Source organism: Mesoplodon bidens, assembly GCF_964165515.1.
Source record: "Mesoplodon bidens genome assembly, chromosome: X".
Classification (NCBI taxonomy): Eukaryota; Metazoa; Chordata; class Mammalia; order Artiodactyla; family Ziphiidae; genus Mesoplodon; species Mesoplodon bidens.
In genome coordinates, this window is record NC_138163.1 from 103,251,875 (window position 1) to 103,266,133 (window position 14,259).

Here is a 14,259-nt window from a genome sequence, read left to right on the forward strand (position 1 = left end):
GGGGTGGAAAAAAATTTTTAAAGGTTACAAAATTCTTAGAATTCTAAGAATAACTACAACGTACATGGAACATTTTTAAGCAATAATTATCTGAAGTTTGAAGGCTTTTTCGTAATTTGTATCTGCATGTGTATTTCTAAAAGCCATATACAATGAAAAAAAAAGAATAGAAAATTCCTGGCTTTACAGCCTAATCAAACATGAAAAGTTAAGTGCTGCCTAACACAAGTAACTTTCAATTTGCTGGCACTTTGAGTATGAATTTTAGGTGCAAATGCAGAGACTTGTTAATTTTATAGGCTGGATTTCTGAAAAGAAACTTAAACAGAATAATCACACAATAGTTCCAAAGCCTTCAGGTTGGTTTTACAGTGACTTAAACATTAATATTCAAATTTAATTTCAAGAGATAGAATTTTTATGGTATTTTTTGTGAAATGTGCTATTAAAAAATATCAAATTGTGAGTTAAGATTTGCATAAACTAGCACCTAATAGAACTCACCCATAAGTGATGCAACATTCAATATCTAGCACCTTATTTTAAATCATTTAGAAATCCAGTGATTCATAAAATGGTGCCATATAACCCCTTGTATGCTAATCTGTTTCCTTTTATAATATTTACTAGTTATATTCACATATCATAAAATTCAGAGCCTTAAACCATGCATATCTTGAAGCTCTGTGCAGATTTCAAGTGTTACGCTGGCAAAGCCAGGATTCAAACTAATTCTTCTTCTCTAAAAAGAGTAAAATACAAAGTCTAAATCCTGTTTAAAGAATAAAACTATTTTTAAATGCTTTAAAAAATTGTTCGAATTACATTTAAGCTTATCAGCAGTGTGCAGACACACTGCCAGTTGTCATGTAGGCATTTTACAGCAAGATACCAGCACAGAGTTCTTGCTAGTTTTGTATCATGTACTGCTTTAGGGTTAAAACCTGTCCTGAATGCTTGTGGTCATGGTTTAAAGGCTGCCATGTGATCATGACAACTTATGCATAATAGCAACTAAATATATTCAGATTTTAAAATGGTAAGCATACTTCTCTATAATTTTAAGCCTATCCTATTATAGTAAAAGCAGAAATTAAGTCTATTTTTACTAAGCAAGTATCTTAAGTGTTCCCTCCAAATAAAAAGAGCAAAAACTTGAACCTGTACACACCAAAAGTAGTACATTGTTTCTAGTGGTAGCAGTTTTTTGTGTTGTATTTCCATGCATCATATTTGCTTTCACCATCTAATGTCCTGTTCGTATTGTAGTAAGTGTTAGTGTGTGGTTATTAAGTTAGAGCTGACTGTTTTCTTTCACATCACCATGGCATTTTTTCTTACAAACTCCTGTTTTATAGATCTATGTAAGAGCACAATTTGAATATGATCCAGCCAAGGATGACCTCATCCCCTGCAAAGAAGCTGGCATTCGATTCAGAGTTGGTGACATTATCCAGATTATCAGTAAGGATGATCACAATTGGTGGCAGGGTAAACTGGAAAACTCCAAAAATGGAACTGCGGGTCTCATTCCTTCTCCAGAACTTCAGGAATGGTATGTTTTTGTTGTTTTCTTATAGTTTACAATAAAAATGAAGCCTGGACATCCATTTTTCAACTTTATATTTTATTCTTTTATAGGGTAAAACCTGTTTAATATGTTCCTTGCTCTATTAGCCAGACACAGTTCAAATTAGTCATCCAAGAATTCTAAATTGTCAGCACCAAGTAAGCTCCTGCTTATAGAGTCAGGTCTTTGTTTCACACATAAGGAGAGGAAGGTCTGTAGAAAGGCTGAGCGACTAGCCTCAGGTCATGGTCACATCGTGGTCTCTTAGCAGAGCCCTCTATTCCTATATGCTGTTTCCATCCTTTTAGAATTGCATTTTTTTAAATGTACCCTCTCCTTGCCCCTCCACATGCTCTCACCACCCCCATTCCACTCCACCACCAGCGAAAAACTCAAATGCCAGGATTCATGGTCATTCCAGGTATTTAAAATGTTTCACTATTAGAAGGGTAAGATAGTCAGAAGCTTCGTTCTTTACCTTTCCAGGTCTTTTTTTAAAATAAATTTATTCATTTATTTATTTTTGGCTGCGTTGGGTCTTCGTTGCTGTGCACAGGCTTTCTCTAGTTGCAGCGAGCGGGGGCTGCTGTTTGTTGCAGTGCACGGGCTTCTCATTGCTGTGGATTCTCTTGTTGCGGAGCATGGGCTCTAGGTGCACGGGCTTCAGTAGTTGTGGCACATGGGCTCAGTAGTTGTGGCTCGCAGGCTCTAGAGCACAGGCTCAGTAGTTGTGGTGCACGGGCCCAGTTGCTCCGAGTCATGTGGGATCTTCCCGGACCAGGGCTCAAACCCATGTCCCCTGCGTTGGCAGGCGGATTCATAACCACTGCACCACCAGGGAAGTCCCCCTTGCCAGGTCTTTAAAAATGTGTGTCTCTTAGTTTAGGCTTTGAACGCAGGTTAAAGTCAAACAATTTTTAGACATGTTTTTAACTGAGAGGAGTCACGGATTACTGTGTATTTTGGTAAAATCTATTTCTGTTACTAATGTTACAATTTGCTATTTTTTGAAAAATGTCAATACTTTTACCTTTGTCAGTACTTTGGCAATATATATCAGAAACCTAGTGCAAAAAAGATAACTTCGGGCTTCCCTGGTGGCGCAGTGGTTGAGAATCTGCCTGCCAATGCAGGGGACAGGGGTTCGAGCCCTGGTCTGGGAAGATCCCACATGCCGCGGAGCAACTAGCCCCGTGAGCCACAAATACTGAGCCTGTGCGTCTGGAGCCTGTGCTCTGCAACGAGAGGCCGCGATAGTGAGAGGCCCGTGCACCGCGATGAGGAGTGGCCCCCACTTGCCGCAACTAGAGAAAGCCCTCGCACAGAAACGAAGAGCCAACACAGCCATAAATAAAAATAAAATAAAAATAAAAATTTAAAAAAAAAAAAAGATAACTTCATGTCCAAAATACTTGAACCTAGCTGAAAGAGACCAAAGGCATAGAGTTCATAGACATGTACAACTTTTCATCCTTTTTTTTCACTAATTAAAGGGATTTCTCAGCTAATCTCTTTTGCTTGATCACTTCTTTCAGCTATACTCTTAAATTTAGAATGTCAGAGCTGGTAAGAACTTCAGATGCCATCATTTTACACGAGGAAACATAGGCCTAGTTAGAGGAAGTAGCATCCGTCCATCTGATGCTGTCTTTCAGTCTGATCTTCAGAAAACAGTTTAAGCATTAGTGAGAGGAAAGTGATTTCTAAGTCATTTTGATGGTGATGTTACTATGTTATCACTGATATTTATGTTTTACAAAATGTGTTCTTGAATGTTGCCATACATTAATGAGCATTTGTTGAAAATAATTATGTAGAATCCAGACCTCTTCTCCGTAGTCAGCTCGTTTGTATAAATCATGTCTCACCAGTACCTAGAACTCTGAGTCCTCTGGAGGAAGCCTGAGAAATGGCAGGGGGAAAAGCAGATTTGCTTCTTGTTTCCTATAATGGTAGACTAGGTTATTTGGATCAGTCCTCCCACTGGAAAAAAAAAAAGAAAAGTGCTACAGAAAATATGTTTTGGAAAATGACCTTAAAAGCACCGAGTAGCTGAAAAGGTATTGGGGAACTCAGTGACCAATTTTTATATGAAAGCCATTAATCAGAGCAGTAAAAATTAGAGTACCAAATTGGTCCATTTTGCCAGGAGGGCATTTCTATTACTAAAAACTTCTCTGCCAGAGGACCAAGGTTAAGACCTAATAAGGCCTGTACAAGTAGGAGAATCTTTTAGGAGACTCATCCCGCATTGTCAGGATCTGCAAAAGGCTATACCCCCAGGTTAAGAGCAAACAGATAAACATCCCCTCACTGCCCTTCCACACCAGGGGACTGTAGAGAAGGCTGCCTCGTCGGTGAGCAGAGCAAAAGGAAAGCAAAGTTCCCCTGAAAAAACTGTGGCCACCGGTCCACCTTGAGTGGATTTGCACCCAGGTACACATAGCCTGGGACAGCCAGGGAAACTCCAGCTATGCGCTTGATGTGAGGCTTCCCCTTTACTAATAGTTCCAAATATCTGTTATAAACAAATGAAAGTCTCTGAAGGAGAACACTTTTATCCTAGGCCTCATCCTAGAGCTCCTCCTGACCCCCCACGTAAACTTTCTTGAGGGCAGTTACCAGCAAGTCAAAATAAGCAGGTGCACATGGAAACCAGTGAGACCTGACAGAAATGAAAGACGCCAGGAACAAACTCAAACCTACTTCATATATTGGAATTAGGAGACAAAGGTTTTTAAACAACTGTACTTATTAGCAGGCTTTTAAAAAATCAGTAAAAGCTTAAAAAATATCTTCAGAGAAGAGGGGGAAAATATTTAATGGCATAGCAGATTTGAAAAAGAACCAAAATGAATTTCCAAGGACAAAAAATGCACTAACAAAAACTCAGTGGCCACACGCCTATTAGAATAGCTAAAAATTTTTAAAGTTTTCATCAGCAGGTAAATGGATAAACAAATGATGGCATATGCATACAATAGGATGCTCTTAAGCAATAAAAAGAAATGAACTATTGATAACACACAACAGTATGGGTGAAACACAAAATCATTAGGCTGGGTTTCCAGGCAATAAAGAGAACATACTGTATAATTCCATTATATTAAATTCCAGAAAATGCAAAACTAATCTACAGTGACAGTGGTTTCCTGGGGATCTGGAGGAGGGAGGGAGGGATTACAGAGGGGCATAAGAAAATTCCTGGGGTGATGAAAATGTTTGTAATCTTGATTGTAGAGATGGTTTCATGGGATGTATAATGTTTCAAAACTGATGAAATTTTACACTTTATATGTTATGTTCAGTTTATTACAGAAAAACTGAACTCAATAAAGTTGCAGTGACCATAGAGGGAGACAGGGATTCTAACTAAGATGAAGAGGAAGAGGCCCACTGGGCAGTATGTTCCTTGAGACCACAGTAGGACTCTGGAGGTATAGGAAGGCATTCCCAGCTGAGGGGAAAAAGCAGAGTCCCTTGTTGGAAAAGTGAATTGGTCTCTAGAATGTCGATGGACATGTAATACTAATGAGAAAGATTTGAAACAATACTGTCAGCCAGACCCAGAAGCTTTGTTCAGATGTGTTGCTACCAAGTCATATTTTTCACATCCTCTAGATGAGAAATCAAATTTTTTGGACCCAAATACCTTACCTTATTTATCCTTGGTAAATCTCATCTTGCTTGACAAGGCCCATCAGTCTAATCCTCTGATATGATTTGAGTCCCTGAATCTGTCATCCCTTCCCTTGCCTACTAGATCCTCATCCAAGTCAGCAATAAAATGTTAAACATGTGTTTGAAATTTCCTTCCAGGTTGACCTAAATTCTAACACAGTTTCCTTGCACATACTGAGCTAAAAGAAATAACATTCATTTCCTGAGTGCCTAGTAAAAATCAGTATCATTCCTCTGTCATTACACCACATATGGCCACACCACAAATTTTTACTGGGAACTTCTTTTTCTTAAAGTTTTTAAGCTGAAAAACATTTATTATAAGATACTCTGTACACTATAACGTAAGCTTCACGAGGTCAGGATTTCATCTCTTTTAACCTGTCAAAAATTCCTCAGTTCTGTTTATGTTTCCAAAGATCCTGTGCCTCACAGAAGCTGTAGTTATGACTGACAGCACATATTGGCTTGAACTGGAAGAATTCCCAAAGCAAAGTTTTCATCAGCCTCCTCTGTATGCCACTTAGGTAATATATGGAGATTGACTTTGTTGCTGTTGCTGAGAGTTCACAGTATTTCCCAATAAATGTCTTTCTCCTAACCAAAAATAAATAAATAAATAAATATAAATAAAGCCCTCAAAGAGTAAGAGAGAGAAAGAGACATGGAGGAAAGACTCTTTAAGAAAGTAGAAGAGAACACTTCCCAACTCATTTCATGATGCCAGCATTACCCTAATACCAAAGTTCACTAAAGGCAAAAGAAAACTACAGACCCGTATCCCTCATGAGCACAGATGTAAAAATCCTCAGCAAAATATTAGCAAATTGAATCTAGCAATATATAAAAAGGATATACATCTTGACCCAGTGGAGTTTGTACTGGGAATGCACAGCTGGTTCAACATTGGAAAACCAATCAACCTGATTCACCATATTAACAGACTAAAGAAGAAAAATCCACATGGTCATAGCAATAGGTGCAGATTTTAAAATTCAACATCCATTCATGATTAAAACTCTCACAAACTGAATTGAAGGGAACTTCCTTAAACCTGATTGAGAGTATCTACAATAAACCTACAGCAAACATTATTGGAAGGGAAAAAAATATATAACAGGTGATATGATTCTGTGTAGAAATTCAAAGGAATCTATAGATAAACAATTAGAATTAATATGAGAGTTTAGCAAGATGGCTGATGTAAAATCAGTGTACAAAAATCAATTATATTTCTATTTACAGTAAAAAACGGAAAATAATTTTTAAATACCCTACATAACACCACCTGCAACACCATAATACTATAAAGTACTCTTGCAAAAAAAATAGAACTTAAATTTGATTAGGCCTCTAGATCTAATTAGCTATTTGCAGGAAATGCAAAAGACAAAGGGACTTACTGAAGACACCACAGGGGTGGGATCAGAAACTATAGGACAAACAACCGGTTTCTGCAACAAATAATTTGCAAGAAGAAAAGAGAGAGAGGGAAGGAGGGGGAACCTATAGGTTTAAAGGGAATTTAAGAATATTTAAGAAATGATACAAACTTGGATTTTTTTCAAAGTAACCTTAGGGTGGGTAGGTTGTAAATAAAACAAAATAAGCCATGAGTTAATAAGTGTTAAAGCTGGGTTGTAGGTATTTGGGGTTCATTACACTATTCTCTACTCTTGTATATGTTTGAATTTTTCAATATTACAAATTTTTTTAAATACAATTGATAAGTTTTTTAATCAACAACCTAGGAACAAATCTAATAAGGTTGTTCAAGACATTTAGAGGACAAATTATAAAACTTATTGAGACATTAAAGAAGACCTAGATAAATGGAAAGACATACTGTATTCAGGGACTAGAAGACTCAATATTGTAAATATTGTAAAGATGTCTATTCCTCCCAGATTGATTCATAGATTCAGTTCAATCCCAACCATTTTGAAATTGACAAGCAAATTTTAAAGTTTTCAAGGAAATGCACAGAATCAGGAATAGTCAAGATGCTCTTCTAGAAGCATAAGGAGGGAGGCCTTGCCCCACTGATGCCAAGATTTATTATAAAGCTGTAGTAATTAAGACAATAAGGTATGGGCTTAGAGATGCTCAAATAGACCAATTGAAGAGAACCCCTGAACACTCTCATACATAAATAGTCACTAGTGAGGAATGAATAGACATTTCCATAAGTTGTGCTGGGGCAATTGGTTATCCATTAGGGAAAAAAATGAGAGAAATTGGACCCCTAACTTCACACCACATACAAAAATCAGTTCCAGTGTATTAAAAACCAAAACATGAAAGACAAAACTATAAACCCTTGAGAAGATAATATTGGAGAATATCTTTAGGGACAAGGATTTCCTAAAAAAGATATCAAAAATATTTCCCATAAAAGAAAACATTGCTAGATTTGACTAAATTAAAACTAATAAGTTACATTCATCAAATACCATGAAAAGATTAAAAAGGCAAGCCACAGAGTGGAAGAAGATACCTCCAACACATGTAACTAACAAAAGTGTAATATTCAGACCATATAAAGAATTCCTACAAATCAATGAGAAAAAGACAACTGGATAGGAAAGTGGTCAAAAGATTTGAACAGGCACTTTACAAAAGAGGAAATCCAGTAGCCAATAAGCATATGAAAAGGTGCTCAATCTCATTAATCATCAGTGAAATGCAAACTCAAAAACAGTGTTATTTCATTACTCATCCACCATGATGGCTAAAATTATAGACTGATAATAACAAGTGTTGACATGGAAGTGGAACAATAGGAACTTTATACTGCTGGTGGGAATGCAAATCAGTACAATCTCATTGGAAAACAACTCGTCATTTTCAATAGCATTGTATGGCATTCTGATAGTGATTTTGGATTCTCCTCATATGTGGCTCACTCGGGCACCCCACATTGGCCTACAAGCAAAGTAATTAAGTAAGCAAAACCTTCTGTGGTAATATCTTGAAAGGCAAGTACTTGCTTAGCCTAAACCTAAGAGAGCAACTTTTTTTTATTATTATTTTTTTAATTTTTGGCTGTGTTGGGTCTTCGTTGCTGCGCACAGGCTTTCTCTAATTGCAGCGAGCGGGGGCTACCCTTCGTTGTGGTGTGTGGGCTTCTCATTGCGGTGGCTTCTCTTGTTGTGGAGCGTGGGTTCTAGGCATGTGGGCTTCAGTAGTTGTGGCACATGGGCTCAGTAGTTGTGGCTCGCAGGCTCTAGAATGCAGGCTCAGTAGTTGTGGCGCACAGGCTTAGTTGCTCTGCGGCATGTGGGATCTTCCTGGACCAGGGCTCAAACCTGTGTCCCCTGCATTGGCAGGCAGATTCTTAACTACTGTGCCACCAGGGAAGTCCTAAGAGAGCAACTTTTTAACAACACTTATGTACATGTTACTAATGCTGAATACTATAATTATGTAGAACAAAATTATGATTTTTCTGAATGTAATTCTAACTGGATTTAATCATAGTTTTTTTTTCCGTACCTAGAATCTTCAAGTAGTAGTAGTACCATTTATTAGGCATCTACTGTGCCTGCCACTGTGCTAGGGATATTATTTACATTTTTTGTTCTAATTCTTTACAACAGCCATTCAAGAGGCTCCAAGAGATTAAGGAACTTGCCAATAGAATGTACTGCTTAAGAGCATGGGCTCTGGTGCCAGACTGTCCTCACTCTCCCACTTTATCAGCTGTGTGATTGGGACAAATTAATTAACCTCTCAGTCCTTTGATCCCCTCATCTGTAAAACAGTGACATGATTTCACGTGTTGTTAGAAAGATTAAATGAGTTAATATATGTAAATTTCCTAGAAAAGCACCTAACACTAAATTGATAAAAGCTAATAAGTGATAGAGCCAGGATTCAAATCAGACCTGTCTCAACTCAAAATCCCACACTCATTTCACTGTATTTCATGACTATATGTTTAGACTTTTCATCTGTGTTATCAGTTAGTGTATGTTCAAGTGATACAATGTTATTTTCGTGTAAGCCTGCATTTTTAAAACCTTTCTAGGAAATTGTCAAGGAGCGGCCTTTATCTGAATGATTTGAAAAGTTTGTGAGGAGTTTGTTCACGCAGGTTCATGTAAACTCTTCAAATGACTGGTTTTCCTCTTTTATCAGCATAAAACTATACATTAGTTTTATTCTTTTCTTTGTGTGCTAGGCGAGTCGCTTGCATTGCCATGGAGAAGACCAAACAGGAGCAGCAAGCCAGCTGTACTTGGTTTGGCAAGAAAAAGAAGCAGTACAAAGATAAATATTTGGCAAAGCACAATGCAGGTAGGGAAAAGTACGACTTACTGAGACCGGTTAAACATCTCAAAGACTGAAGTAGATGTAACATCTCAATTCCGTCTTCAGAGTTCTCTATCAAAAAAATTTCACCATATGAGATCATCAGCTTGCAAAAACTTTAAGAATCCCTTACCTTCGATTATTATGTTGGTTATTTGCCAAATATTTTACAGAGCTATACTTTATAGGAAGAAAATGCTATTTGGAAACAGTACTCTCTGGAACTCAAAGAACCCAGTACATTAAGTCCTCCCCTGAGAAATGAGAGATTGAGAGTTTGCTGAATTGCCAGGATTCTTGCCTCCTTGCTGAGATTGGTCTTGAGCAAATACTCTCACTCCTGGCTCCTCTCTGGCCCTTGGACATGGCCCTGTGCCACATTTCTAAGGGCAAAGGTGCACTCTTAACAGAGAGCTGTGCTGCAAATGGTTCAGTGATTGATTTTAAAGAGTGCAAATGACATTAGATAGATATTAACTTAATTTGGTCAGTTCCTGTCACTAGCCTTCTTCCTTCATGGTATTTCTTAGCCCCTAAAAGACCAAGAACATTATCTTGGCCTACCCTTCATGGTATGTTTGTCTGTATGGAAGCTTGCATTCAACTTAAGTCAATATTCATTCATTTGCTAAGAACTGAAATGAATACCAAAAAAGCATGCTCTGTCATTGCAGTAGAATTCCCAGAAGACTCACAGGATGTAACTTAAGTTAACGAAAAGGCATGATGATGTAGAGTAGGTTTTACTTATTTTCAATAACTTCTTAATATGACTCCTTTTATAAGGAACTTTTCTGAGGAAGTGCAAGCCCCAACATTGGCATTAGATTAGTTCCCAAGGTTTCAGAAATAACTCCAAACTTCAAACATATGGCAAAGAAAATCAAGTGAATGCAATCATGCATACCCAGTTTAATATTTCTGACAAATATGAAATGCATTTCCCTCTGTAGAACGTTATATTTTATTAGCATTCACTAGGAAAAATTATTTTGAAACTCTGAATGATTCATTTCTTGATCAGAGAGTAAAAGTAAACATTTTGAAGTATTGTATAATGTGGAATGAATGTGAGTGACCACATGGCTTAATTTTAAATGGTTCAGTTAAATAAGGAAATCTTTCCCATCATGATAGCTACAGTGTGCCACATTTTTATTTCCAATAAAAGGTATCATTTCTGGTTATATACCACTACAGAGCACTAGTCTGATAATGGCTTTTTTTGTTTTATAAAGGGAAGAAATATTCAAAGTAGATTAGTTAAATATAATTAGTTAAAACTAATTGTAAATGCTCCAGTAGTACTATTTGAAGAAATTCACTGTAGTAGCAGCAGAATGTTGTTTAACATAAAATGTCAGTGGTTATTGCCAAGTCTCCATAATCACCTTTATTTCCATCAGCTTCTAACAGGCTCAAAAGGTCTGTTGACATTACATATATATGTATAACCTTGTAATTTTTACAATGATTTTAAATGATATATAGATGGCATTAAAATTAATTTAAACCTAGAAAAGCAAAGAAATGGCCAATAAGGCTGTCAATTCATCCTTAGCTTTTTATATTCTACTGATGGAAGGCATGTAGACATGAGTATTCAATTTGCCAACACTCTTTAATTTAGCTCTGAGGAAAAATAAGAAGCCAGTTAACTGAAAAACTAGACTCTCTAAATTCTGACAAAGAGTCCGTTGAATCGTTCACTTAAGAATTTTGCCAGAGAATCAGCATCCTATCTGGTGGCCAGTGTTTTCCACAGTTAACTTTTTCCATTCTTTGACCACTGGGGCACCACTGATCTTCCATTGTCCCTGTTCTTTCTGATTCATCACAAGTGGTGCTTGGTAGTCCTGCAAACGCACCTGTAAGCTTAACAGCCAGCCCAAGCTAGGACCGGAAATTAGCACACCTGTGTATCCACGCACCTTTGGCAAATCACTTGGCTCCTGTGGGCCTCAAAATGAGGGAATTGGATTAGTCAATGAAGGATATCTTTTCTAATTCTAAAGTTCAGTGGATCTCAGGTTATTTCATTGCTGGGCCTGATAAATGGATATCATTTAATGAAGCCAAGTACTCATTTACTGTCCCTTATCTTAAGCTTTATCTCTGGTAAACATTGCCCATTATGTTTGAAGGCTATATCACCCTTGCTAGAGAAGGCAGGAACCTCATAGACATGGAATAGAATTGCTTTTTCTCTGTCGTCTTTAAACACACCTCCTATCCAAAACCATGGATCTATCTAAGTTCTTGTAAACTTAAAACTAAGAGGAGACCCACCACTTTTTTGTTATCCACAGCATCTTCCTAAGCAGTGGTCCTCCGGGCCTCAGAGCCTTCCTCATGCCCACAGTTCCTTCTCTATGTCAGTATTTGTCACTGCCTGAGAGCCTCCTTTGGTAGAAAATCTGAGCTTTTTATAAGGTCCTTGCAGGGCCACTCAAGTTTCTATACAGTACTTGTGTTTAGGTTCATTTGTGACTGTCTAGTCAGAATGTCATCGTTAGGATTCCCACCCACACAAAATCATCACTCATGAGCTCTCCTATTAGTTTTTCTGGTCTGGAGAAGATGCCTGGCTTTTTCCCTGGACTTTCTAGAATATGCTGCCTGGCATGTCCTTTCTGCCACCATCTCTTCAGCATTCTTCCCCATCACCAACCAACTCTTACATTTTGTTAATTATAAAGACCAGAAGAACCATTTACTTACTGATTACCTTGCCTTTACAAGAGATGAAATTGTCAGGAAGGAAAGTCAAGTATTTTATCAGCTGTTCTGCTTTTAGCTATGATGAAAGTTTATCCTAATATGTGGTATTGCCTACATAAAGAATTGCTCTAAAAGAGAGAAACACATACTGTTGACCTCCATTGGGAAGGCAAATGCTTTGAGAACTTTGAAATATCATATTCTTTAGTACCAAGAACTAGCCAAATGGGTTCGTAGGCCGCAAATCCAACTATATTTCTGAAAGGTGTTTTCTGACTTATTCAAAAGTCGATTGTAAAATACAGTGGGGGAATCTTCCCATAGTCCTCAGTAAATTAAAATAAGGGCCATTGGGATTAACATATACACACTACTCTATATAAAATAGATAACCAACAAGGACCTACTGTGGAGCACAGGGAACTACACTCAATATTTTGTAATAACCTATAAGGGAAAAGAATCTGAAAAAGAATATATATATATATATATATATATATATATATATATATATATATATATATATATAAAACTGAATCACTTTGCTGTACACCTACCTGAAACTAACACAACATTGTAAATCAACTGTACTTCAAGTTTTAAAAAATGCAACTGATTTTTATACATTGAAAAATAAGTAATTTTTAAAAAATAAGGGCATACGTTTTGTTTCCTGCTTCAAATCTTTGAGAATTCAGCAGCTATTGTTGGCAAGATCCAAACCTTATCATTAAATTCTGAAGTTGTTTACATTTGTAGTAAAAATAAAGGATGAGAACTTTATCAATATCTAGAACTGATGGAAATGATAAAATACTAGAATTAATTATTTCCATTTTATGTCACCAGGAAATTCTACATGTCTAGTTAAAGCAAAATTCTGTTCAAACTGTTGCCTACCTCTCACATTGTATAGTGGCAGTCTATTAGCTGAATGTGACCCATAAATAAATTTTATTTTTCCCATATACACACGGTGTTTAAAATAATCTTAATTAGTTATCACATTTGAAAATCAAATATTTAACATAAAATCTGGGTTTCTGCCTTTTCTCGAAAGAACAGAGGATGTGGTAACATTAGGCCCACTTTACTCGGCCCAGTGTGACCGTGTACAATGGCTTATCTAAGTGGAGGTTTGTACAGTATTTGAAGATACTAGTATACTTCAAAGCTACTTTGAAGATAGCTTTTCCAACTGAGATATGGAATCAATGTTAAAGGCTTATTTATGGAAAAGATTTTACTGGAGAACAGGTATCTAAATACTCAAAAGTGTCATGAACATTGAGTAGCTTACCAGGAAGTCAGGACAATATGCCAGACAGTATTTCTGAAGCCTTGGGAATAGATTTCATTATGGTGTGTGTAGCGTTTACAGCAAATACATTTTCTGCAACGCATGAAAGACTTTTAGCCACATAAATTTGATGCAAAAAGCACTGTCATGCTTCTAGAAGAACTATACTCTTTGAGGCACTGAGATTCCTCAGCCCTAGGACTTCCAAAATCAATTTAAGATCAAGTTATTAATGTAAACTTTTTTTAAAACTCTTCATTGATTCATTTTCTTTTAACGTTAGAGCCCTGAGCAGTGGTACTTAAATATCCTGAGAAATCCCATTTACATACACACATACAAACATAGAAGATTTCTACAATACCATTCATAGGTGTGTTTAAATTATGTTTAATACCACAAATTAGTACTGTTGACTTTAAAAAGCTATTATTTTTGTTTTCTTTAATACAGAGAACTCTAAAGACGACAAAAAGTGGCCCATAATCTCACTGCCCTGTTGACATTTTTTTAATAGTAAAAGTAATAGGCACACGTAATTAGAAAAGATACAGAATCAAAAGCAAAAGGCTTCCACACCTACACTCCCTGAAGAAGGTTTCTTGTAACTATTCCCAGACAAAATTTGTATGCATATGCTAGTATATAAAACCCACTGGCTTTTATATAAGGA

The 14,259-nt window shown here is 36.8% G+C and overlaps 1 protein-coding gene across 7 annotated transcripts in view; it reads left to right on the forward strand.

The window, feature by feature from the left end:
* CASK (calcium/calmodulin dependent serine protein kinase) overlaps nt 1-14,259 on the forward strand; it is a 392,946-nt gene that overhangs the window by 358,043 nt on the left and 20,644 nt on the right. For all 7 annotated transcript variants that reach the window (XM_081222810.1, XM_081222812.1, XM_081222813.1 and 4 more), the window contains 2 exons: nt 1,359-1,555; nt 9,435-9,550. In XM_081222810.1, the coding sequence (XP_081078936.1) occupies nt 1,359-1,555; nt 9,435-9,550 (313 nt within the window). The remainder of the gene's footprint in view (nt 1-1,358; nt 1,556-9,434; nt 9,551-14,259) is intronic.